The 25,685-nt window shown below is 46.1% G+C and overlaps 1 protein-coding gene across 1 annotated transcript; it reads left to right on the top strand.

Annotated features, from left to right (window-relative positions):
- Positions 1-598: 598 nt before the first annotated feature.
- On the top strand, positions 599-24,771 carry LOC308594348 (uncharacterized protein). The gene is made up of 6 exons (XM_081207470.1): positions 599-778; positions 8,001-8,093; positions 12,207-12,331; positions 20,610-20,708; positions 21,507-21,602; positions 23,189-24,771. The coding sequence occupies exons 1-6, from the start codon at positions 740-742 to the stop codon at positions 23,238-23,240; spliced, it is 504 nt and encodes a 167-aa protein (XP_081063596.1). The 5' UTR covers positions 599-739; the 3' UTR covers positions 23,241-24,771.
- Positions 24,772-25,685: the final 914 nt, after the last annotated feature.

Genomic DNA, 25,685 nt, shown 5'->3' with positions numbered 1-25,685 from the left:
TACTTCATCCACTTTGCAGGGACTCCTTCGCAGACAAATTTTATCCGCTTCTGCCAAAAGGAGGGGAAAGGTTCTGGTCATTTTTAGATTCCGCAAAAGAGTGCTAGGGGAAGCAGAACTTCATTTCACAGAGTGACTCAAAACCAAAACCCAGGAGCACAGAGCAACTCAGAAACAAATTGGTTTTGTAAAAAAGAAAAACAGGTATTCAAGGTGAAAGCTGGGACCAATGCAAACCACTGCCATGTACATGCCTTGAGCAATTTTGAGGGAAGGTGGAATATAAATCAATAAACTGTGATGAAAACTGAGGCACCATCACTGCAACATAAAGCCAATCTGCAGCACAGCAAGACACATTATTGTTGCTGATCAAAGGAAACAGATTAGGAATCGCTTCTCCTGAATGTCCCCACATCCCCAAAGAGGTTTGAAGAATGAAATAATCCTCCCCCGAAGCAGGAGTTCACAGTATGGACCCTTTTAGCTCTCAAGTCTCCGAAATCTGGTTGATGTTTCCATCAAACAATTTAGCACACAAACTGAGACAAGATGTGGAAATTCTTGCCTGAGCGAATGTAATTGCATGGACAGCGTCAATGCCATTCGACTTGGTGTCAACCGTTTCCAGAAGTTCACTTTGTCATATAGAGCAGCCAACAGGCAAGGAAGAGATACCAGAGCAGAGTGGTCCAGAATGAAGTAGACAGTGCAGAACCATGGTTTCTCTGACGTGAAGATGCCTGCATGCCTTCAACATTCTGGAGGATGTAATAAGGTAAAGGTAAAGGGACCCCTGACCATTAGGTCCCGTCGTGGCTGACTCTGGGGTTGCGGCGCTCATCTTGCTTTATTGGCTGAGGGAGCCGGAGTACAGCTTCCGGGTCATGTGGCCAGCATGACTAAGCCACTTCTGGCGAACCAGAGCAGCACACGGAAACGCTGTTTACCTTCCCGCCAGAGCGGTACATATTTATCTACTTGCACTTTGACGTGCTTTTGAACTGCTAGGTTGGCAGGAGCAGGGACCGAGGAATTGGAGCTCACCTGGTTATGGGGATTCAAACCACCGACTTTCTGATCGGCAAGTCCTAGGCTCTGTGGTTTAACCCACAGCGCCACCTGCATCCCTTTGGAGGATGTAATAGTTATGCACAAATAGTTAATGCACAACTGTGATAGCCAAGACCATTATCAATAGTCAGATTAGACAGGTGGGAGAATCTACCACAGAAAGTTTGTGCTATTATTTGTATAAAAGGAAAGCGAAGGAAAGGACATTGATGTCAACTCAGACAAAAGAGGAGAGAGAGATGCTCTGATTGTAACGTGAGAACTGAGGGAAAGCCTTGCTAGAACAGGGCAAAAGCCTATCCAGTCCATGGTTGCGGAACAACTCCAGGCACGCCTGGAGGATGTGGACCATTTGGATCCCTTCCAATCTGGATTCAGGCCTCACCATGAGACTGAAACTGCCTTGGGTCATGCTGATCGATGATCTCCAGCAGACTAGGGACAAAGGTGAAAGCTGTTTCCTAGTTCTGCTGGATTTCTCAGCAGCCTTTGATACCATCAACCACAGCATCCTTCTGGACCGGCTAAAGGAGCTGGGAGCTGGGGGCACTGTTATACAATGGTTCCGCCCCTTTCTCCTGGGTCGTGTTCAGAAAGTGGTGTTGGAGGATGAGTGTCCTTTCTCAACACTGCAGCTTCTGTCTCTCTCTCTGCTTCTGGAAATGCTGGAAGAGAGGGGGGGGGAGATATTCACCCTCCTCTTCTGTTAGGAGCTATTCTTCCTGCGATTGCATTCCCCACTCTTCCAATCCAGATCAGCCCCTGGCAGTCCAGAATCCTATCCTTGCAGTGAACATAGGAATGTTGGAAGCTGTACACTGAATCAGAAAATTGACCTACCTAGTATTGTCTACACCTGCTTGGCAGCTGCTCTCCAGAATTTCAGACCAGGGTCTTTCCCAGACCTACTTGGAGATGTTAAGAAATGAACCTGGGACCCTTTGCATGCAACATGATCCAGGATTAGATGGGCTTTGGGGATGAAATAACAGGACTCTTCTTGTCTTCTTAAGTGTGTGATACATTTTGGAGCCTGAAAAACTAAGATCAGACTCAAAAGTGCAATGTGAAGTTTAGGAGGACCATAATTCCTCCTAAATTGGCTCACTAGCTTCCGGGGAACCTTAAAGCTTGGGAAGAGAGAGAGATGTATTTAGGAGCAATAATTACTTCTAAAAAAAATATTTGCAGCTTTCCCCCGCTACCCAAGTACTGAACAGTTGGTGCACTTTATCTTGCATTATTACTATGTTTCTGAAAACCCCCATACAAAAATAAGGATCTGCAGAAGAGTCCGTAAATGGCTCTGAAGGAGCACCTAGCGGTCCATTGAGCGTTCATTCCACATTTCAAATCTAAATATGTCTTCACAAACAGCTCCAAAGGACTCATTAGATTCCACTGGGTCGACCCTCTGCATTTTCAAAAGACCCTAACTATATATTTACATAATCTGCATTTTTAAAAAGCCCTTAATTATGTATTTACATGACAGATGATAACGGCTCCAAAGGAACCATAGCAGTCAGCTGTGTCTGTCCTAATATACTTCCTATAGGGATATTTCCTCCACACACCTCCCCTTTCTTAAGCAACTGTTGGTATTTGTGGGGAACTGGCACCAAATTAAAAACAAAGAAAGAAAGCAAAACCCAACCTTTTCATTTAAAAGCGAGTAAAATGCTCTAAGCGGCTGAAGAAAATCCAGAGATTATTTATTATGGGCTGTAGCTTGAGTCATTGTTTGCTCAAACCAAAGGGCTTGGAATTTAACCGATTCAGAGCCTGATCCAAACACGTTCAGTGCCAGACCTCACCAACCTGATGCCCTTCATGGGGCTTCCTGCTGATGGGAGTTGTAGTCCAAAACATCTGGAAGGCACCAGGTTAGCAAAGGTTGCCCTAAGCAAATGTTGCCCTTCCCAATGCCTTAGGGAAGGCACTCTGGCAATCCTCAAAGGAATGTACGTATCCCTAGTGGAGATCGCCAGCTCACCTTCCGGGTAGGAACTCTGGGGATCATTCACAGAAATATAGACACAAATAACTGTTAGAGCATATATAATAGAATAATGATATCATTTACAAAGTAGAAATATATCTATTAGAGTTCATATATACAATGTAAAAGATGAGTGGCACAGAACATCAAGCCATGTGTTCAAGATAGGCACCAAAGGTCAGTCTCACAATGGTTATTCAAAGTTTTCAACAGAAGATATCTCAAAAGTCTAAAAAGTAAAATTTCTTCCATACTTTTTCAAAAGTTTCAATGGAAGACTTCCCAAAAGCCTCAAGGACAGTGTTTCTGGAATGATACTACTGTTTCGTAATAGTCTTCATCAGCTGAAAATACAATACAAAGCATACAACCAATGAATGATAACAGAATTGACCTACCTGCATACACATTGTATAATAAAACAGTTCTCATTGCAACACAGGGGTTTGTTTTTGGCACTCTGGGGATTGTGGCAGGGCTAAGCATCTTCATCCTGGCATGTCCTTCTGAGGATCGCAGCAGAATTGGGGGGTGGGACAGACCCCTTCTAGGAAATATGGAGGGCCCTCTGACCCCTCAGCCCCTTTTAGATGGCGTTCCTGAATGGAAGTAAGCAAATTCAGTGGCTTCTAACCAAGATGAATATGTTGTTGTTGTTTAGTCGTTTAGTCGTGTCCGACTCTTCGTAACCCCATGGACCAGAGCACGCCAGGCACTCCTGTCTTCCACTGCCTCCTGCAGTTTAGTCAAACTCATGCTGATAGCTTTGAGAACACTGTCCAACCATCTCGTCCTCTGTCGTCCCCTTCTCCTTGTGCCCTCCATCTTTCCCAACATCAGGGTCTTTTCCAGGGAGTCTTCTCTTCTCATGAGGTGGCCAAAGTATTGGAGCCTCAGCTTCAGGATCTGTCCTTCCAGTGAGCACTCAGGGCTGATTTCCTTAAGATGGCTATACTGTACGTTATTTCTAGTGTCAGAAGCAGTATGCACATCTGACTGGGCCTGATGAGAGTTGTAACCAAGTTGCAGATGATTTGGCTGCAACTTCTTTCAGCCCCAGACAGCATGCCCAACTTCTCCTTGCTTGGGCTTTGTCCAATTTGGATATAGGCCCCACCCACCACCGGTATGTGGACTCCAAATGCAGCCTTGGTGGGCAGAGAGCTTCCTCTCCCCTGGTGGGGATGCTGTGGTTCTTAATTTGGATGTGAGGAAGGAATTTTGGAATCGACTATGTAGAAAGGAGCAACGTTCTAGGATCTCTTAGCCGGTCATATTATGGGTTTCTTGCATTGATTCTAATTCTGAGCAAACCTCATCTGGCCTGGTGGCTGTTTTCTACTCTTCCCAAACTATTATGAAGAAAGGGATCCCATCCCCCCCCCCAAAAAAATAACAAATTAAAAAACCCCCAGAGCTGATAAAATGTTGCTGCTTCAAGATTTCCATGGTCTTCTGCATGGCTGTAAGATTATGGTGGCTTGTTTGTTTTTTAATTTAAAAAAGCAAAAAACCAAGGGCAAAGAGGTGCAAATGTTATAAAGCAGACGACATCGCAGGGCATGTCTCTGGTTCTCCTGCTTGTAGTTTCCAAAGGATTCTAATAAGTCGAGTAAACTGCCGGGACAAACAACACCGCTCCCAATGTGTCTGGAGATTCTGCATCTGCCTTCGTTAATCAGCCTCCTTTCCTGAATATGAATTGGAATAATGAGTCAATTAATGTTCTCAAATGCCAATGAGATGCAAAAGAGATTGGCAGTGGAGGTGGGAGCGGTGAGATTCGGGAGCTGTTCCAGTGCCTGGATTTTTAACAAGCATTGAAAACTGAGTGCACAACTGATTATTTATCACACACAAATGGGGTTGACTGGCACCTCTTCGCATCCACCCCCCTCCCCCAGTTCAACCCAGGCAGTGGAGGAGGGGGAGAGATCTCCATTTTAAGCCAGGCGGTCGGAACAGTAATTATACAGGACAAAATAGCAGGAGGCCATAAATTTTCCGCATTTTAAGACATGTATGTGGTGACTATTTTCTGGACTCTGGAAGAAATCAGCCTACTGTCCTTTCTGGGGCCCTTTGGGGTCAAAGCAGGAGGTTCTTTTGTGCAGACTATACAAGCCCAGGTTGGCCCTAGATGGTTCTTCAGGTCTGAGACATGCTGGGTTTAGGAAATTGTGAATTGTTAGTATGAGTGTTTATTATATTTCTCACCTGTTCTTCCCCATTAGGGTTCCCACGTCAGGAGCATCCCTGACCCTGAGATTTCAGGGCCCAAATCTGAGACCTAAGGGCAGCCCCTAGTGATGTCATGGGGTGGCCCCTAGAGATGGAAGTTAATTGGGAGAGGTGAGCAGAGGAGGCCAGATCAGCCTCCCAAGCGTCTATGCTATAATTTGGAGTCATGTCCTGCCATGTTGGAGCTTGCAAGCTGCATGCACAGTTAGCATTATTATCATCATCACTCTTGCCTGCTCTCCATCTGCCACCTGCAGAGGGCCACTGCCAAACCTGGAGACTTCAGGTCAGACCTGGAGGGCTGGCAAGCCATTTCCTCATAAAGTCCCAGGGCAGCCCACAACAATTTAATAATACGATACTAAAAGCTGTTAAGACAGATCACAATCAAGAGAACAAGGTGGATCCTATAATATATATCTCAGGTACAGTGCCAGATTTACGTATAAGCTAAACAAGCTAGAGCTTAGGGCCCCACTCTCTTGGGGCCCCCCAAAATTTTTTCACTATTAATATACTTCTTCTTAATTGTATTTCAGTTCAACAATTACTTTGATAAAATACATATTTTGTTATGTGAAAATGGCTTTAGATACCTATTAGGTCCATAAATTACCATATAGCATATATTCAACATGAAAAACAGTGACAATTTATCAGCTGGACATATAAAGGAACCCATTACCTTCAGTAGCTTAGGGCCTCATCAAACCTAAATCCAGCCCTGCTCAGGTATCAAAGTCCAGTGTAAATAATAATAGAATCACAGAGTTGCAGAGATGGAAGGGACTCTATGAGTCATCATGTAGTCCAATCCCTGCAATGCAGGCATCTTCAGCACACAGTGAAGGTGCTAGATGGGTTGCTGTGGGGAAGGAATTTCACAGTTTAGGGGCTGTCACAGAGAATGCCCTCTTACTGGCCACCACCCTCTGAACGACTGAAGGGAGTGGAACTACAATGAGGGCCTCTTCTGTTGATCTTAGGATCAGTTAGGATTCTTGCTCCGTGTTTGCAGTCATGAGACTGTTGTCTATCACATGACGGTATATGTCTTCATTCCACAGTGTGGGAAGTGACGGAGACAGGATGTTTGTGTTACTGTGTTCCACAAAGTGGGACTATTGTCCTTTGTTGTTTCTCTCTTTGCTGTCTGATGAGAAAGAGGAAGGAGCTAAGTCAGAATGCTCCAGGTGTATTATATGTAAATAAAGTAGATTAGCCAAAACGCTGAGCTATTGAGTCTGTTACGCGAACCACCAATACTCTGCAGGATCATAAGTGTGCTTCTTGGCATCAGTCGCTGTGATGTTTGGGCTGAAGAAACCTTTTGAAGCTCCCAAACGATCGACTAGGAGGGAGAGAACTTGCCAGTTGGGCATGTGCTTCTACCAGGGTCCTACATAAGAGTAGGATGATCCTAACACCCAAAAGGGTCTGTAGCAAAAGAGGTGGTCTTTTAGAAATTTGGGCCCAGAGTTGAATCCTTATTGCCCACCTGAGAAGAAAGGGCAGAGTGAGGCCCAAAAGCTCCCCTCTTCCTCCTCCTCCTCCTCCTCCTCCTCCTCCTCCTCCTCCTCCTCTTCTTCTCCTCCTCCTCCTCCTCCTCCTCCTCCTCCTCCTCCTCCTCCTTTGGCGATCACTTGTAGCCAAGTAAGATTGTCTTCCAAGAACACAGTCTTAACAATGGGTCTGTAAGTGACTGTGGAGGCCAATTCTGGATCCACACGTCCTTCCACAGTCGGGTCATAGGTTTCTGGGCGGGAGTTGATTACGGTGAAGGTTTGCCAAGCATGCCCTCCTCTTAGCATGTTTCTCCCTTGTGTCCTGAGTTCTAGCGTCTTCAAAGCCCATGACACCTTTGGTAAAGGCTGTTCTCCAATTGGTGCGCTCGCAGGCCAGTGTTTCCCAGTTGTTGGTGTTTAACCTACATTTTTTAAGATTTGCCTTGAGAGAGTCTTTAAACCTCTTTTGTTGACCCACCAGCATTACGCTTTCAATTTTTAAGTTCGGAATAGAATAGTTGCTCACCTCACCAACTGGGGAGGGCAACAAGGACCGATTCCAGGCATATCCCCATCATACACATCCAATATACCTTTGAAGCACGTGACTTCTCCAAAAGAATCATTGGAATTGTACCAGGAATTTCAGGTATGTGAGGGGGAAACTACAGTTCCCAGGGTTCTTGGAGGGAAGTCATGTGCTTTAAATGCGCATTTACACTCCGTCTTGGCAAGGAGAAGTCAGAAAACTGCACTGGAGACCAGGGCAAAGCTGGGGGGGGGGGGAGAATGGACTTCGGCTCCTTCCTTCCTGGGTGATGGAACCAAAACTGAAAGGGGAGAAGGCATAACAAGTGCTGATTCTGCCCAATACTGCATCCAGGCTGCTCAAAGGATGAACATTTTCTTCTCAATTTATAGTTGCTCCCTATAATTAAAAACACCAAAGCTTTCCTCACCCTTTAGATATTGGTAACTATTTCTAGAAAATATCTAGGTTTAAACCAGCAAAACTTTCATGAGAAGGGAATGCAAAAAGGGAGAAGCAGACACACAAAACAGCCTCTTATTTATTGCTAAATTGCATTTCTCTGGCTCCCCCCCCACCCCCATGTATCTGATAATGATGAAATGGTCGGGTGGTTTGACCTTTTGTTCATTAAATTTCCTCTTAACAGAACACAGATTGGCATTGTGCAGGACAGGGAAAGACTCTAATCAACTGTTCTCCTGTGAACCAAGAGGAGAGGGAAATATTGTTGGTCAATCAGGTGAGCTCTAAGCCCAAGTTACTTCAATATTTATTGTGATCTATATTGTTTAAAATATTTTTCCCTACCTTTGAACACTGCTTGGTACGTGCATGTAGAATGATTAGAAGGTTGTGCAGATTTTGTGGCACGGAGATTATGCTATACACTTGCCATATTTGGTTTTGCTATTTTAAGTAATTTCAGTGATGATTTCTTGGGGAAATGGTTCCCATTTCTTGTGTATGTTGCTCCGAAAATGAGATGGGAAGAAGTCCTCCTAAACACACACACACACACACACACACACACACACACACACACACACACTTCAATGAATTTGATCTCTGGTGGTTCTGAAAAGAGAATATAGCTGTGATCCTCTGGTCCAGTAGCCATTGGATACAGTTGATCTTCCTATGCAAGAGAGAGTGAGAGCTTTGCCCATTCCTCCCTCTCTGTTGCCACGGCACCTTCCTTGGCCCTGCTGCTCCTGACATTGGCGCTCCAACATTGGAAGCGCTATGCTCTGGAGGACACAGGATGCCTTGTGTCCAAATGATGCTCTCTGGAAGCTAAAGTACTTGTAGCACAATGCTAGGCATGTTTACTCAGAGGTAAGTGTCACTGTGTTCAATGGGATTTACTCCCATGTGCCTCAATCTGTAGCCTTAGTCTTACATGCCAGAAAATGGGTATGTTTAGCCTGGAAAAGAGGAGACTGAGAGAAGATATCATCATCATCATCATCATCATCAAACCTTTATTGGCATTACATACAAACATTCAGAATAAATAGGCCAGTGCGATCTCATTGCCATTTCAACAGTACAGTCATTTGCCAAAGGGAAGAAGAAGCAATCAATCTATTTCATCTCTGTGGGTCTCCAGCAAGGGAAGGATCCTGTAGCGTACTTCGGCAACAAAAAAACAAATAGAGGAACTTAGCTGCTGTCTTGGTGAGCTCCTGCCCCCCCCCCCCGTAATAAGAAGTGTATAAGCTCTGTCTCTGGTTTCCATGTTGGAATACATAGATGGTCTAGAAATTGGTCTAGAGATCATCATACATTTTACATTTAAGGGCCATGTGAGCTAGCGTTTCCACCAGGTGGGCATCACACAGGCAGCTCCTATCTCCTTCTGCCATACCTGCAAACCTACCCCAAAGATGTATGAGAAAAGATATGATAGGTAAAGGTAAAGGGACCCCTGACCATTAGGTCCAGTCGTGGCCGACTCTGGGTTGTGGTGCTCATCTCGCTTTATTGGCCGAGGGAGCCAGCGTACAACTTCCGGGTCATGTGGCCAGCATGACTAAGCCACTTCTGGCGAACCAGAGCAGCGCACAGAAACGCCGTTTACCTTCCCTCCAGAGTGGTACCTATTTATCTACTTGCACTTTGATGTGCTTTTGAACTGCTAGGTTGGCAGGAGCAGGGACCGAGCAATGGGAACTCACCCCATCGCAGGGATTCGAACAGACAACCTTCTGATTGGCAAGTCCTAGGCTCAGTGGTTTAACCCACAGCACCACCCATCTTCACATGTCTTGAGGGCTGCCACATGGAAGATGGAGCAAGCTTGTTTTCTTCTGCTCTGCTGGGTAGGACCCGTACCAATGGCTTCACGTTACGAGAAAGGAGATTCTGACAGAACATCAGGAAGAACTTTCTACAGTAAGAGATGTTCAACTGTGGAACAGACTCCCACAAGAGGGGATGGCCTCTCCTTCCTTGGAGGTTTTTAAGCAGAGATTGGGTAGGCATCTGTCATGGATGCTTAAGTTGAGATTCCTGCATTACAGGGGGTTGGACTAGATGACCCTTGAGATCCCTTCAAATGCTACCATTCTCTGATTCTCTGATTGATTCTAAATCTGAAGTTAGCAACCTTAGCCAAGAGGCTCAGTGGAGATGCAAAATAGTGGCCAGGCTGCAGATACAGTTGCTGTTGGTGGTGCAACTTATATGGACAGTAAAAAAAAAAAGGACGTAGGGTGAAAAAGGCTGAGCTACTGTAGTTGCTTATGACGAGTTCTGCTTTCTGCATGTAAGCACTCCATCCAGCAAGCTAAATTTGATCCCTGCCAAGCTATTTGTCTATTAAGCACTTGCATAAAAGGGATCCTTCTTTTTCTCTCTCTCCGGCCGTCAAGGAACCCAGAACAAGACCCAAAGGAAGCTTGGTTTGCAGAGTTAATTTGGAAAAATTATTCCCAAGCTTTGTCCCCCCCCCCAAATTGCTCTGAATAGCAAATGCTATTTTGTCCCCTGCAGGAAGTATCTGAACAGTTCTCTCCGCTGCTTCTTAAAACACACACACACACACACACACACACACACACACACAGTGATAATGAATCACACACAGTCCAATTATGAGAACCAACAATTGCAACTTAAAAGTCAGAACCTCTTCCATTGTCCCCTCCGGAGTTGTTAGAGACATTCCTCAGCTACAGTTTTAAATGAATTCTAGCTAAATACCTTTGAATGCTCCAATAGGAACATTTTAAGACATAAAAGGTGTCAAAAAAGTTCCCCTTTGCATTACTCCGTCCCCAATTGTTTTCTCTTAATTAGAGAGCCTTACATTTCATTGCTGTTGTAATGGGGTTCCAGAGAGAGGAATGATAGCACATCAAATGAAAATGGGGAGATGCTCAGGCAGAGAAGGTTGAGGGAAAGAACTAGGAGGGGAAAGTGGGGTCTGCTGAATAACTGAGGCCTAGTCCTTTCATTCATGTAAAGAACCTGTTTGTATCACTTCAGTAAACTGGTGGGAGTTAATGTGTAAATGCCCCTCCATTTGAAAAAATCACCCCCCACCCTGAATATAGAAAACTAGTCTGTCAGGGAGAAACCTAGACAAGAACCATTCTTCCTGACATGCTACTTTTGTATGTACTGGGGAGGGTCTTGTGTGTGTGCATACTATGCAAGCTTGTGGGCTGTGTGTAATGTTGAAACATTTGGAATATGTTTCAACTTGAGGTGAGACAAGAACCCCTCTGCGCACACACAAGCACACACGCATTGTTGTGTGTGCATGCATGTAGAGTTTTTAGGAATGTGGTGTATGTTATTTAAACTTTATGGAGGTGATTGGCTTGATGGCTGTTATTTTTCAAATGTATTTCACTTTCCTTATACAGTTGGGTTAAGAACTTAATCCATTCTGGAGGCCCGTTCTTAACCTGAAACTGTTCTTAACCTGAAGCACCACTTTAGCTAATGGGGCCTCCCATAGTTGCCGCGCCACTGCTGCGTGATTTCTGTTCTCATCCTGAAGCAAAGTTCTTAACGCAAGGTACTATTTCTGGGTTAGCGGAGTCTGTAACCTGAAGCGCCTGTAACCCGAGGTACCACTGTAGTGGCATTGTTTGACCCCTCCCACTTGGCCTTTGACCCCACCCACTTGGCCCTCGGAAGCTGGCCAGATAAGAATCTGGCCCTTGGACCAAAAAGGGTTCCCTAGCCTTGGTGGAAGAGCAGTACAGCACAGCAGAGGATTAGGGAAAGAAGATACTGGGTACTTAAAGTTTATTGCCCTATAGCCATTCTAGCAGCAGTGGTTTGCTTTCCCTATTCACCAGCCGAAGTACCAAAACCACACTTGAGGCAATGCACAAATACTGGAAGCCCAAATGCCTTCCCCCAAATTGCCCTTCTGATTGAAATATACCCTACACCATAATTGCATTCTCATGGTTTCACAGTTTGGGTAGAATCTCTCTCAGAGAGGTTTGTACTTCTCTTAAATCAGTGATGGCCAAACTTGGCCCTCCAGCTGTTTTGGGACTACAACTCCCATCATCCCTAGCTAACAGGACCAGTGGTCAGGGATTATGGGAACTGTAGTTCCAAAGCAGCTGGAGAGCCATGTTTGGCCATCACGGTCTTAAATGGTAAATGGGCATATGGTGGGCGGGGGTGGGGGGGTGGAATCCTGTCCACAGACCATTGCACCATGTTAAACATGAAGCAGTATTGTTTGAACGGATTCTGATTTGCTTTTCAAGCCTTTGCTGAGAGTTGCCGTTGTTCTCAGCACCTAATACACTCTCCATCAGGTTGGCATTACCCCAAATTTTGCCATCTGATGCTGTTGCCCTTTTGTCTCCTGTCAGGGCAGGTCGCAGATGAGTTGATGGACGAACTTGGCCAGAGCGGAAGTGACAAGCGGCTGTCTCAAGGGCAGAGATACACCTGTTTTCACAAAAGAAAGACATCTGCAACCAGACAGGTAACAATTCAGCTGTGAGTTACTTGCTTCTGCTCTTTGCTTTGTAGTTTGCACCTGAAAGTTTGAATCACATTTGGCAGGACGTTCTTCCAGGTGTTTTATATGATTTATGTAAAGTAAACTCCATGCCCATTTAACCTATCTGTCCAAGTCTAGCTGTCCTAGGAAATCTGATCTTGTGACTCTTCCAAGAGTCAGCAATCACAGGGATGAATCAAACCATCCCTGAGGAATTTACAGTCATACCTCGGGTTACAGACGCTTCAGGTTGCGTGTTTTCGGGTTGCGCACCGCGCCGAACCCAGAAGTACCGGTATGGGTTACTTCCAGGTTTTGGCACTCGCGCATTCGCAGAAGCACTAAATCACATTTTGCACATGCACAGAAGCGCTGAATTGCAACCTGCGCATGCGCAAACGCGGTGCTGCGGGTTACGAATACTGCGGGTTGCGAACATGCCTCCTGCGTGGATCACATTCGCAGCCCGAGCATCCACTGTATTCAACCTTATTGAATCCCTTTTTCTCCTCCTTTCAAACTCCCTTGTACATTTTCACACCAAAATGTACCTTGAAAACTTGTACTAGGTGATAGGATAGCCAACTTCAAACATCTGAAGGGCTGTCACAGGGAAGATGGAGCAAGCTTGTTTTCTGCTGCCCCAAAAGGGTAGGATTCAAATTACAGTGGTACCTTGGGTATCCTCTTGGGGTAGCAGAAAACATATATAGAGCGGTAAATACTTACCGTATTTTTCGCTCTATAGGACGCACCCGACCATAGGACGCACCTTGTTTTAGAGGGGGAGAACAAGGGGGGAAAAATCTCTCCCTCTCTGCTCAGCGCCCCTTCAGTGAAGCGGCAGGAGAAACGGAGCCCCTTCCATTTCTCCTCCCGCTTGGCTGAAGGGGCGCTGCGCAGTTCTCCCTCTCTGCTGAAGCCGGGAGAGTCTTGCTCTCCCAGCTTCAGCAAAAGGAACCCAAAGCCTCTGGAGGCTTCAGGCAGCTATCCCTGAAGCCTGGAGAGCAAGAGGGGTTGGTGCGCACCGACCCCTCCCACTCTCCAGGCTTCAGCGAAAGCAACGCGAAGCCTCCGGAGTGTGGAGGGAGCGCTCCCTCTGTGCTTCGGAGGCTTCGCGTTGCTATCGCTGAAGCCAAGAAGCTTGCATTCGCTCCATAGGTTGCACACACATTTCCCCTTAATTTTTTGAGGGGGGAAAGTGCGCCCTATAGAGCGAAAAATGCGGTAATTTGTTCCAGGGGTCCGTTCTTAACCTGAAACTGTTCTTAACCTGAGGTACCACTTTAGCTAATGGGGCCTCCCGCTGCCGCTGCACCGCCGGAGCGCGATTTCTGTTCTCATCCTGAAGCAAAGTTCTTAACCCGAGGTACTATTTCTGGGTTAGCGGAGTTTGTAACCTGAAGCGCCTGTAACCTGAAGCGTATGTAACCTGAGGTACCACTGTACAAGAATGGAGTTTCCGGCCAAACATTAGGAAGAACTTTCTGATGGCAAGAGCTGCTTGATAGCAGAATGGACCACCTCGGAAGATGGTGGGTGCTCCTTTGTTGGACGTTTTAAAAGAGAGGTTGAATGGCCTTCTGTAAGGGAGTTTTAAGTTGTGATTCCTTCAATGCAGGGGATTAGACTAGGTGAGCATTTGGGGTCCTTTCCAAACTTCCAGTTCTATGATTCTATTAACTCTAATCTCTGGCCTTTCCCAGTTTTCCCACTGCAGGGAGAGTTCCTTCACCAGCCTTGGAAATCCTACCAGGACATTCAATGTTGATGAGAGATCTAATGAACTTAAGTTGCAGGAGGGTGGATTTTGGTTAAGCATTAAGAGAAATGTCTTAACGTTGACAGCAGCTTGACAATGGAATCAGTTGTCCTTGTTCTTCTCTGCTGGAGGCCTTGAAGCAGAGACTGGGCAACCGTATCTTGAAGATGCTCTAGCTCTGGATTTCCTTCCTCAGGCTAGATGGCATTCAAGTGTGCCCCCCTCCAGCTCTATCATTCAGTTATTCTCCCTCCTTCCTAAATTGTTGTTGATGTTTAGTCATTTAGTTGTGTCCGACTCTTCATGACCCTATGGACCAGAGCACACCAGGCACTCTTGTCTTCCGCTGCCTCCTGCAGTTTGGTCAAACTCATGCTGCTAGCTTCGAGAACACTGTCCTCTGTCTCGTCCTCTACCATCCCCTTCTCCTTGTGCCCTCCATCTTTCCCAACATCAGGGTCTTTTCCAGGGAGTCTTCTCTTCTCATGAGGTGGCCAAAGTATTGGAGCCTCAGCTTCAGGATCTGTCCTTCCAGTGAGCACTCAGGGCTGATTTCCTTCAGAATGGATAGGTTTGATCTTCTTGCAGTCCATGGGAATCTCAAGAGTCTCCTCCGATCCCACCAAATCACTGAACATCTAGTGACTATGGTGGCACCCTTGTGTGACGTCCATATTGCTAGACATCGGTCAGTAAAATCTGTGAGATTGCTGAGGGTTTGCTGTGAGATTGCTGTGAGATTGCTGAGGGTGAATGGAGGTGATGGAAAGTGAGGACAAGTAAGGATGAGTAAGTCAGCTTAAATGAAAAGGTGAACATTTTTTTTTCAAGTGACAAAAATGCTGAAAGGGGAAGGCATTTGGGGGCAGTTCTGAAAATGTTCAATAACAGTGAATAGCTTCATCTCACTCAGCCCTGGTCTGTTTTCAATAGACTCTTTGTATATTTTCAGGGCCTACTAATATCAGCACGGATTCAAGAGGCCCTTGCCAACATCAAGTCAACTCCATGTTATACCTTTGAACGTTGCAACCTCAACCTATTTTTGGCTGTTGAAACCAAATCACTCTTGTGACAACCATCTAACCCTTCAGGGTCAATTCGTCATACTCTGTGCCATCTGTCACTGTCGAAACCTTGTAATTAAAAGCAGACTGAGTGTTGGATCAGTTAAGAAGGATTCATTTATATGTAATTAGTTGTTATAGCAAAATATTGTGGGGGTGGGATGAGGTTGTAGACTTTGGAAAATGTGACCCAATGTTGTTAGGAAGCTGGATTTTGCTGGCATGGGCCACTGCTGGGCTCAGGGCTGAGCTACGCATTACTCACCTCAGTTTCCAAGAACTAAACCTGTGACGGAGATGATTGGCGTGGTTGTATTAGCTCTTTTCCAGGCTGATGCAATTTTGCAAATCACAATGTCCATTAAGCCACAGGCCCATCAATTCCTATAAGTTTCAGCATTGCAAGGCAGTGTGATGTAGTGGTTAGAGTGCTGAACTAGGACTTAGGAGAACAGGGTTCAAATCCCCACTCAGTCAAATGAAGCTCACTAGGCGACCTTAATAATTTTGAATTATGGTGCTGGAGGAGACTCCTGAGAGTCCCATGGACTGCATGAAGATCAAACCTATCCATTCTTAAGGAAACCAGCCCTGAGAGCTCACTGGAAGGACAGATCCTGAAGCTGAGGCTCCAGTACTTTGGCCACCTCATGAGAAGAGAAGACTCCCTGGAAAAGACCCTGATGTTGGGAAAGAAGGAGGGCACAAGGAGAAGGGGACAGCAGAGGACAAGATAACCAGTGTTCTCGAAGCTACCAGCATGAGTTTGACCAAGCTGCGGAAGGCGGTGGAAGACAGGAGTGCCTGGCGTGCTCTGATCTATGGGGTCACAAAGAGTCGGACACGACTAAACGACTAAACAACAACAGGTGACCTTGGTGTCTCTCTCTCTCTCTCTCTCTCTCTCTCTCTCTCTCTCTCTCTCTCTCTCTCTCTCTCTCCTTCTCTCTCTCTCTCCCTCCCTCCCTCCCTCTTAGCCTACCCTATCTCACAGGGTTGTTATGGGGCTTAAATGAGGAGGGGCAGAACACCGCATTATCCAATACGTAGGCCTTCAGATATCTCCTAGTGCTAGTTTCCATTTCAGTAGCAAAAATATACATTGGCCAACTTATTTCCATTTACCAGGACGGTCTTCTTAATTAAGATGGGAAGTACAATCCTATTCTTTAACTTACCATTTAGGAAGCAATTTGCCACCTTAATGGTGGCTGATACGATATTTTCTCGGGCAGTAAACTGTGCTAACGGCTCAAAAATGCACGCAATTTAGGAGCTGACAGATCCAATTCGGAAGTGGAGGAGGAAGTCCACCGAGACGCTTTGGTCGGGGCTGCTATTAGCTCTTTGCTCATTTGACTGCCCCGTCTGTGGGAAATATGCTAATTGCTTCTTGATGTAGCCTTTGAACTTCCGGGTCAGGTGAGAGTCGAGATGCTACCAAAGCGGCGGTGTGGCTCTTATTAGTGTTGATAGATGCAAATAGCTTTGGTTTTGATGTGTTTGTTTGGTACTCATGGATTATTATTATTTTTATATTTAAAAAGAAGAAGAAAGGATATACAGCACAAGAAACTAATTTCCAAAGCTTCTACACGCTGAAGTCTGGTGGCAGGGCATACCTGTTATGCTCCCATCACAAAGCTAGGGTGGTATTGCTACACAGAATGTTGTTTCAATGTCAGGACAATAGCGACTGCTGGCATATGCTGGGGAAACCATTATGAGAAGGCAGAGGGGCATTGCATTTCAGACCACAACTGAGGAGATTGCTGTTGTGCTCAAGTCCTACTTGGGGGCTTCCTTTAAAGCCCTATGCAGCCTAGGACCCACGTATCTACAGGACTGCCTCTCCTGGTATGCCCCGCGGAGGACCTTAAGTTCCACAAATGACAACACTTTGTAGGTCCCGAGCCTAGAGGAGGTTAGATTGGTTTCAACTAGGGTCAGGGCCTTTTCAGCACTGGCCCCGACGTGGTGGTACACTCTGTCACAAGAGACTAGGGCCCTGCGGGACTTGACATCTTTCCGCAGGGCCTGCAAGACAGAGCTGTTCCACCTGGCCTTTGGTTTGGACTCGGTCTGACCCTTATGTTTCCCTCCCCTTATGGTCTTGATTTATCAGCCACTTTAAAATGAGGCTGCATTTTAAATTGCATTTTAACCTGTATTTTAAATTGGTGGTTCCCCCCTCTTTTTTTCCCTATTATGTTTTTACTGTGATTTTATTGGTGTTAGCCGTCCTGAGCCCAGCTCTGGCTGGGGAGGGCGGGGTATAAATTATTATTATTATTATTATTATTATTATTATTATTATTATTATTATTATTATGGCAATATGAGGACAGGATGCTGGGCTAGGCAAGCCCCTGGTCAAATTCAGAAGGTCTCTTTTTGTTGTTTCTACCACCTGTTAACCCACAAAGGGCCAGGTCAGAAGTCGGGAAAGGCTGGCATGCCTTCCAAGCGTCCCGATTTTCCAGGGACAATCTCTGAATTATGAAAGCCATTCCAGCTCCTGATTTAATCCCAGAACGTCCCTGTTTCCCCCTGCCAGTGCTGCTGCTGCCAAGTTCTGGAAGGAGAGTGAGCCGGCACTTGTCCCAAGTGGAAGTAAGGGAGCATCCTGTTGTCTCTCCATGGCTGCTGCTGCAGCCTCCTCCCTTGGGCAGTGTGACGCTAACATATGAGAGTGGTGGAGGTGGAATAGTTAAACAGGTTACCCAATCAGAACCCAGGGGGTGGAGTCAGAGAGACTATAAAACCAGCTCTGGGAGGGGCGAAGGGGGGAGTTCGTTGGGAGGTTGGTTGGAGTGGGTGTGAATTGGGATAGAGTCTGTGGGTAGGTTGAGTTAGGGTAGCGATATAAGCTGAGTCAGGAATAGTTAGGAGCTAGGAAGACAAGTCAATATCTGAGAGATGGTTTAGTGAGTGAGAGCAGATAGCGGAAGTTATGGGTCTGGATAGGCACCCCATGAATGTAATTGATACTGTTTATGAAACCATACGCTTGTTAAACTGCAATAAATAAACAGAAGTTTGTGTTCCAATTTAACCCTGACTGAACTCAGTATTGTACCAGGTAGGGCCTGGGTGGTGGAAGCAAGAAATAAAGTGGTGGCACAGGGATCAATAGACGGTGAAACGTCCGGGGACCCTGTGTGATCGCCGCAGGCAGCTCATGGCGGAAGCGGGAGAGAGGGCAAAGTGGAGGAGAAGAGACTGCCATCTTCAAGACCCAGCCCTGTGCGACGTGCCAGCTCTGAAGGGGCAGCTAGAAGGCAAGGCCACCCTGGGTGGGAAGAAAGGGGGAATGGAGTGGAGCACAAGGAGTCTTGGTTTAAAAAAAATAAAAATACTTCGTGCTCCCTTGTCTAATCTTGTCCCTTTCTAAAATTTACTTATCAGTCTGTGTTTTTCTTTATGTAAATCTACCAAGCAAAGGCAAAGGTAAAGGTAAAGGGACCCCTGACCATAATGGCTGACTCTGGGGTTGTGGCGCTCATCTCGCTTTACTGGCCGAAGGAGCAGGTGTACAGCTTCCGGGTCATGTGGCCAGCATGACTAAGCCGCTTCTGGTGAACCACAGCAGTGCCCGGAAATGCCGTTTACCTTCCCGCCGGAGTGGTACCTATTTATCCACTTGCACTTTGACGTGCTTTTGAACTGCTAGGTTGGCAGGAGCAGGGACCGAGCAATGGGAGCTCACCCCATCGCGGGGAATCGAACCGCTGACCTTCTGATCGGCAAATCCTAGGCTCTGTGGTTTAACCCACAGCGCCACCCGCGTCCCTTAAGGTAAAGGTACCCCTGACCATTAGGTCCAGTCACGGACGACTCTACCAAAGAATAAAACAAAACAAAATTGGGATGGCGGGGTTTTCTCAGGATGATGGAGGGCATGTTTGCTGCGTCCAGTTGGTGAAATGGTGGTGGCACTTGCCTTCCTTCTGAAAGGAAATGCTCTGCCGGGAGGGGGGCAAAAATGAGGAGTGGGTCGAGGAGGGTCAGTTGGGGGGGAGTGACAAATGTTCCTATTTTCATCTGAGGAATGCTGGAGGGTATGGAGTGAGCATAACCCTCTTGCCTTGGGACTGAGGCATTGGGAGACCTTGCCCACACACCGACCTCAATTTGGCCACAAAACATTCCCCAGCACAATTCCAACTTAATTCTAGCACTCTATTATTATTATTATTATTATTATTATTATTATTATTATTATTATTTAATTTTTATTAAATTTTCTGTTTTACAATTTGGAATATTCATTTCAACAACCTTAAAATATCAATGACTTCCCCTTTTCTCTTTCCATGGTTCATTTTGCATAGCATAAATCCCTACATATTTTACATAAACTAAACCATTCAGTATTCCATTATTACTTCCATCAAAACTTATTTACACTGTTGAATTTATCTTAACGCTGCCAACATTTTCAAGTGTACACAATTTCCCCCCACATATTCAATCAACGTTTTCCAATCTTCTTTAAACGAATGTTCTTCTTGTTCTCTTATTCTATAAGTTAGATCCACAAGCTGCGCATATTCCATCAGTTTAAGTTGCCATTCTTCTTTAGTTGGGACCTCGCTGGTTTTCCATTTTTGGGCTAACGGAACACGGGCTGCCATTGTGACATACATAAATAACCTTATTTAATTCTATCACTCTATAACCTTTCTTTCCTTTATGCCTTTATTCCCCTATTAGTCTCCTGAAAGCGCCACCTTCCCCTGCCCTCCAATATCTGTTCCAAAATGGCTTTGATGGAAACCTCTCAGCCTCCCACCGATGGACCGAAAAGCACTTTGTGCGGGAGAACGGATGCTTTGTTTATTTTTGCCACCTCCTGCCTCCCGTGTGCTTCAGGTGGAGCAAGCTCAGAGGACTGATCGACCTTTCCTTTCCCCCCACCTCTTTCAGATGCAGCCTCTGCTCAAATGGAAGGGCAGGAATCCTCAAGGGTGTTAAGCCCATGGGTACCACGGCCAGCTGGATTCCTCCACACTTTCAGGCTGCACTCTGATGAAATCGATGGCGGCCTTTGGTCTGTCCTCACACAATGCTGGTAATCATTTTAATAAGCGCCAGCGGCCTTTGGGCTATACGGCGGGCTGGGAACATTCGATCCCTTTGTCATCTCATGGAACACCCGGTGCAGAATGGAGATTCTCAGGCGGGGTGTGTTTCTGGAGAAGCTTGTGCCTTCTCGATGAATTATTTAGCCCTGTTGCTCCGTGCATCAGTTGCTGACACTTTGCACTGTCAATACCAGCCCACCACACTGTGTTGCGTATGACAAAGTAATTTCCCGCAGCTACAAGTCCTGTTAAGTGAGAGGATCAAAGCCTCTTGGGGAGTAAAAGGGGTGCACTTTAAATCTGTCAGATGTAATCAGACTGAGCATGCTTGTCACACGGATTTTCTCCTTTATTTTAGAAAGGGCAGAACCCTGGCTTCTTTGGGAAAAGAGGTGAGAGCAAACGAGAGACTTCACTCGCAATATTTTCTTCTTGGACTGCGTTCAAATGACCTAAGGTGAGCAGTATATAGGTCATTCTCCGGAAAGAGGCGTGGCGTGCAGAATTCACAAGTGTTTTATTCTATACTGTTTCTAAACCATTTGTGTGCAAGGGTGCTCTTCTGCAAAGGAGGATGCAGTTTAGTTAGGTTATGCAGGTGTATCTCAGAATTTATTCCATCTCCATCATTCCTGGCAAGTTCTCATTGTTCGCATGTCACCCACAGACCAGAAGTTCACTATGTTTCTTAGAAAGCGAGTCAGGACCTGTTTAACTGCTGGGCAGAGGAAAGCAACAGCCTCAGGCGGTGGCAGCAACAGCATCTCCTTGGATGTTCTCCTCTGTTGAGGGGCAAAAGTGGGAGTGTCCTGCACCCCCTAAACTAGCCAGTGGCCCTCATTGTGGTATCCTGCTGCTGATATTGAAGTTTGAGTTGGGTCTCAGTCCAGTCACCTTCTGAACACGGAAGCACATGGGGGCCATCTTGTCCTTTGCCTCAGGCAGCAAAATGTCTAGGGCCAGCACTGAAGGAATCAGTCACCATTCTGATAGCAGGTAATGGTACAAGGCATCTGCCTTTCAGTCTGGGCCCAAGAAAAAGTGCTGGTCATCACCGCTCCTCCACATGCAGCTGCTGGGTAACCTTGGGCTAGTCACACTTCTTGAAGTTTCTCAGCTCCACTCACCTCACAGAGTGTTTGTTGTTGGGGAGGAAGGGAAAGGAGAATGTTAGCCGCTTTGAGACTCCTTCGGGTAGTGATAAAGTGGGATATCAAATCCAAACTCTTCATCTTCTTCTTCTATCTGTGACCAGGTTACCTGAAGGATCACTTCCTCCCACAGATACCTACCCAGAACATGAAATTTTCCTCAGAGGCCCTTCTGCAGGTGCCCAACCAAATGAGATGAGGTGGGTGGATATTAAAGAAAGGGCTTTTTAGGGGGTGGCACCCCAATTTGGGGGTGCTCCCCCCCAGAGAGGTTCACCTGGCAGCTCCACCCATTTTTATTTTGCCAGGCTTTTACATTTTGAAAGCACTGAATTTTAGATCCATAGTTCAGTGTTTTATTTTCCATTGCTGCTTTTTTATGCTGGAATTTGTTTACTGTTGTTATTGGTCTGTGATTATAACAACATTTTATTATCATTGATTCTTATGATTATCTAATATTACATATTTCCACCCCCCATCGTTCAGCTCAGACACTGAGGTCCAGCTCCAAGGGCCTTCTGGCGGTTCCCTCACTGCGAGAAGTGAGGTTACAGGGAAACAGGCAGAGGGCCTTCTCGGTAGTGGTGGAAACCCAGAATAGCTTCTGTGGCATTTGTACGGAGCCCCCGGTCATCTCACGGACCGTTGACCCGTACACCACTAATCCGCTGCCACCAGCCAGGTCCTCCCTGGTAAAATCACTTCAGTCTCCGTCAAGTTCTCAGTTAATAAATAAGAGTGTCTTTTATTTCAGACACAAACAAACTTTTACAGCAGACATGAGTGGCACTGTGGGTTAAACCACAGAGCCTAGGACTTGCTGATCAGAAGGTTGGCAGTTCGAATCCCCGCAATGGAGTGAGCTCCCATTGCTCGCTCCCTGCTCCTGCCAACCTAGCAGTTCAAAAGCACATCAAAGTGCAAGTAGATAAATAGGTACCACTCCGGCAGGAAGGTAAACGGCATTTCCGTGCGCTGCTCTGGTTCACCAGAAGCGGCTTAGTCATGCTGGCCACATGACCCGGAAGCTGTATGCCGGCTCCCTCGGCCAATAAAGCGAGATGAGCGCCGCAACCCCAGAGTCGGCCATGACTGGACCTAATGGTCAGGCGACCCTTTACCTTTACTAAACATTGTTGCTCTTTACTTTCTTAGTCTTATTTTCCTCTATCTCTTCTACCTCCCCACACTGAAGAACCCACTGCCCTAACTGACTCTCTATTACCAACTGCCTTTCCCAACCAGCCAACACACTCCAACCAACTAACTACCCACCAACAACCCCCAACCAACTCCACCCTGAACTCCTTTTATAGTCCCACTGACTCCACCCCTGCGGGTCCTGACTGTGCAACCGATTTAACTATTTCCCCTCCAGCACTCTCTCATATATGTTAACATCACAGCCTCTGCCAGTCAGTGCAGACTGTACGGAGCTAAATGGACCAATGGCCTGGTTCAGTATAAGGCTGCACCTTATGTCTCCAAACCCTCATAAAGAGATATATAAATGGAGAGAATTTTTTTTGTTTTCTTCAGTGTGGACCTGTGAAAACCTAAGTAAGTTGTGCTCTGTGTTTGTGTGACCATGTGAGTTGTTATAAATCTGAGAACAGGGCTGGGAACAAGCTGGCTTTAAACATACACAGCCTGGCACAAGAATACTGCTGTGTGTGAGAGCAATGTCATTGCCAGTCCTCCAAAAGAAGCTTGATGGGGTGTGTTTTCCCCATGCATCCACTCCCCTCTTCTGTTTCTTTCCAATTTTCGCTTTGCAATCCAGGGACGCCCATTGGAAGGGGGATACAGCTCATCTTGGAGTTGCCACAGCTTGACCCATTTGCTGCATGGAGAACCAGGGAGGAAGGAAGCAGCCCTGATGGCCACAGGAACCCAGTGCATTAATAGAACATAAGTGCTCAAGCAATGGCACTGGATCTGTGGCAGCTGTTTGTTCAATGTTTCATGCTTTTAGCCACATCTGCTCTAAATGAGTGTTAATATTGCAATGGCATCCACTAAGGATGGGCTCTGTCAGCTTTGCTGAGCATCAGTCTGACCTCAGTGACAGCCAAAGAGGGCTCTGTTCCACAGAACCAACCTTGCTTTACAAAAACAACAATAATAAAGGTCTTCTTGGGATCCTCTGTCATTCCACCATAATGCCCTGCTTCCTCCTCTCTTCCCTCTCCTCTCCCCCCACTCCAAAAAGAGAGAGGGGGGACATTGATTTTTTTTCCCCCAAGGAGAAAAATTGCATTTATTTCTAGCACCCTGTCCAGCAATGTCAGATAACAGTTTATTCATCCCCCGGCCCCTGGATGACATTGAAGCATATCAACAGTGACAAAAGTATATTGAATAATTATCTTGAAATTAATACATTATCCCAAACTTAAATAAATGTCATCTGATCAATATATCTTGGAATGGAAAGGGAAGAGAATGTGAAGGGCATCGCTTCATTATTCATTAATTTTAGAGTAATGTAGGCAGATGAAATGGTTATTTCAGAGGACTGCTATTATACTCCCTGGCATTTTAAATAACTCCCAAGATTTAACAGTATATATTCCCCTGTCGGAGAAGCGTATAGAGATTAACACTGTGGCTTCCAGATTTCTCAGCAGAGCTGCAAGGGGTTTGCTCATACCAGGCATGCAATCTGGGGGGAATGGAGGTCTAAATCAGTCTCTTCCAATGGGGCTAGCATTGAAGATGCTCCCTGTCTGCTTTGCCTTTTGCATTTTATTTCATGTTCCATTCCCCTGTTCATCTCGTGTTTGGCCCTCATCCAGTCCATTATCACCTCCAGACACCTGCCCTGCCCCACCTGCCTCAGATATGGAAAGAGAGATAGAGCGCTATCAGCACAGTGATGTCATGTCACTCCAGTCCCGCCCACCCACCTCTGATGACTTCACCTGGTGGTTTTATGAAAATCCAGAGTGGGCAATGCAATTTAATGCGGACCTCAAAATGCTGTACACACATTCTTGCTCTCTGGATCACTTCTTTCGGAAGAATATCTTCTTCTGCACTGTGTGTGCTTGAGAGAGTTGGGAGAGACATCAGTTTGCCCAGACAGTGCAGAAAGAGAGCCACACATTCCTATGTCCACCTGACTCAGGTTCAGCCCAGTTTTGCTCCAGGTCCACCCACGGCCAAGGGAATATGGTGAGTGAGAGAGAGAGAGAGAGCAGTTCCCCACGTCTGGGGGTTGGTTACAATGGGGAAAGAACAAAGCCTTCAAATACTCTGTAGCACAGAAGACCTGGGGCTGAGAAGTTGAGGTTGGACTAGAAGACTATTGTGGTCCCATCCAACTATGATTGTAAGCCAATAGTGTGTGCAGATTTGATGATGATGATGGTGATGATGATGATAATGATGATATTCTCTTGGTACATATATCAATAGGGACGCGGGTGGCACTGTGGGTTAAACCACGGTGCCTAGGACTTGCCGATCAGAAGGTTGGCGGTTCGAATCCCCGCTACGGGGTGAGCTCCCATTGCTCAGTCCCTGCTCCTGCCAACCTAGCAGTTTGAAAGCACCTCAAAGTTCAAGTAGATAAATAGGTACTGCTCTGGCGGGAAGGTAAACGCCATTTCCGTGCGCTGCTCTGGTTCGCCAGAAGCGGCTTAGTCATGCTGGCCACATCACCCGGAAGCTGTACACCGGCTCCCTTGGCCAATAAAGCGAGATGAGCACCGCAACCCCAGAGTTGGCCACAACTGTACCTAATGGTCAGGGGTCCCTTTACTTTTACCTTTACATATATCAATGCCATACAGGTGGCACAGCCAAACAATCCTTATATGATAGCAAAACTTAAATGTTCTCCTTGGTATGATACATCTAATAAATTCATGGCAACATACAACAAAATTGTCAGTCTTTATTTGTTCCTTAGAAAGTCTTAGTCTCTGTGTTATCCACATGTGCTTCTACTATCAAGGTTTCACTCACCCTTTTGCATCCTTCCAGTATTTAGCCACCATCAAACATTCTTCTAGAAGTCCCTGTTCAGACCACTAGACTCATTAGATTGTGAAGTCCTAACAGTGGGTAATCTCTTGAAACTAAAGCCAGACAGCAGTCTAAAATCTACAAGCATGAAGACATGACCACCACATATGAAAGTATGTCCCTATCTTTTTGCCAGAGGGGTTTAAATAGACTTTTGCCTGTCTCTGAAAAGAGGAGATTATAGTCAAAGTGTGTCTGTCACCAAGGATGAGATTCAGTTCTCAAGCTGTCTGTTGCCTATCACTTGT

This window comes from Podarcis bocagei (genome assembly GCF_964188305.1).
Source record: "Podarcis bocagei genome assembly, chromosome: 9".
Classification (NCBI taxonomy): domain Eukaryota; kingdom Metazoa; phylum Chordata; class Lepidosauria; order Squamata; family Lacertidae; genus Podarcis; species Podarcis bocagei.
Note: the sequence above shows the minus strand (reverse complement) of the source record. Positions and strands in the feature narration are given on the sequence as shown.

Coding starts and splice junctions, on each gene's coding strand:
- LOC308594348 (XM_081207470.1), top strand. CDS start 740: ATGCCTGCATGCCTTCAACATTCTGGAGGATGTAATAAG. Junction 12,332..20,609: donor AGACAGGTAACAATTCAGCT/GTGAGTTACTTG, acceptor CCTTTATTTTAG/AAAGGGCAGAACCCTGGCTT. Junction 21,603..23,188: donor GCCCAACCAAATGAGATGAG/GTGGGTGGATAT, acceptor TTTGCAATCCAG/GGACGCCCATTGGAAGGGGG.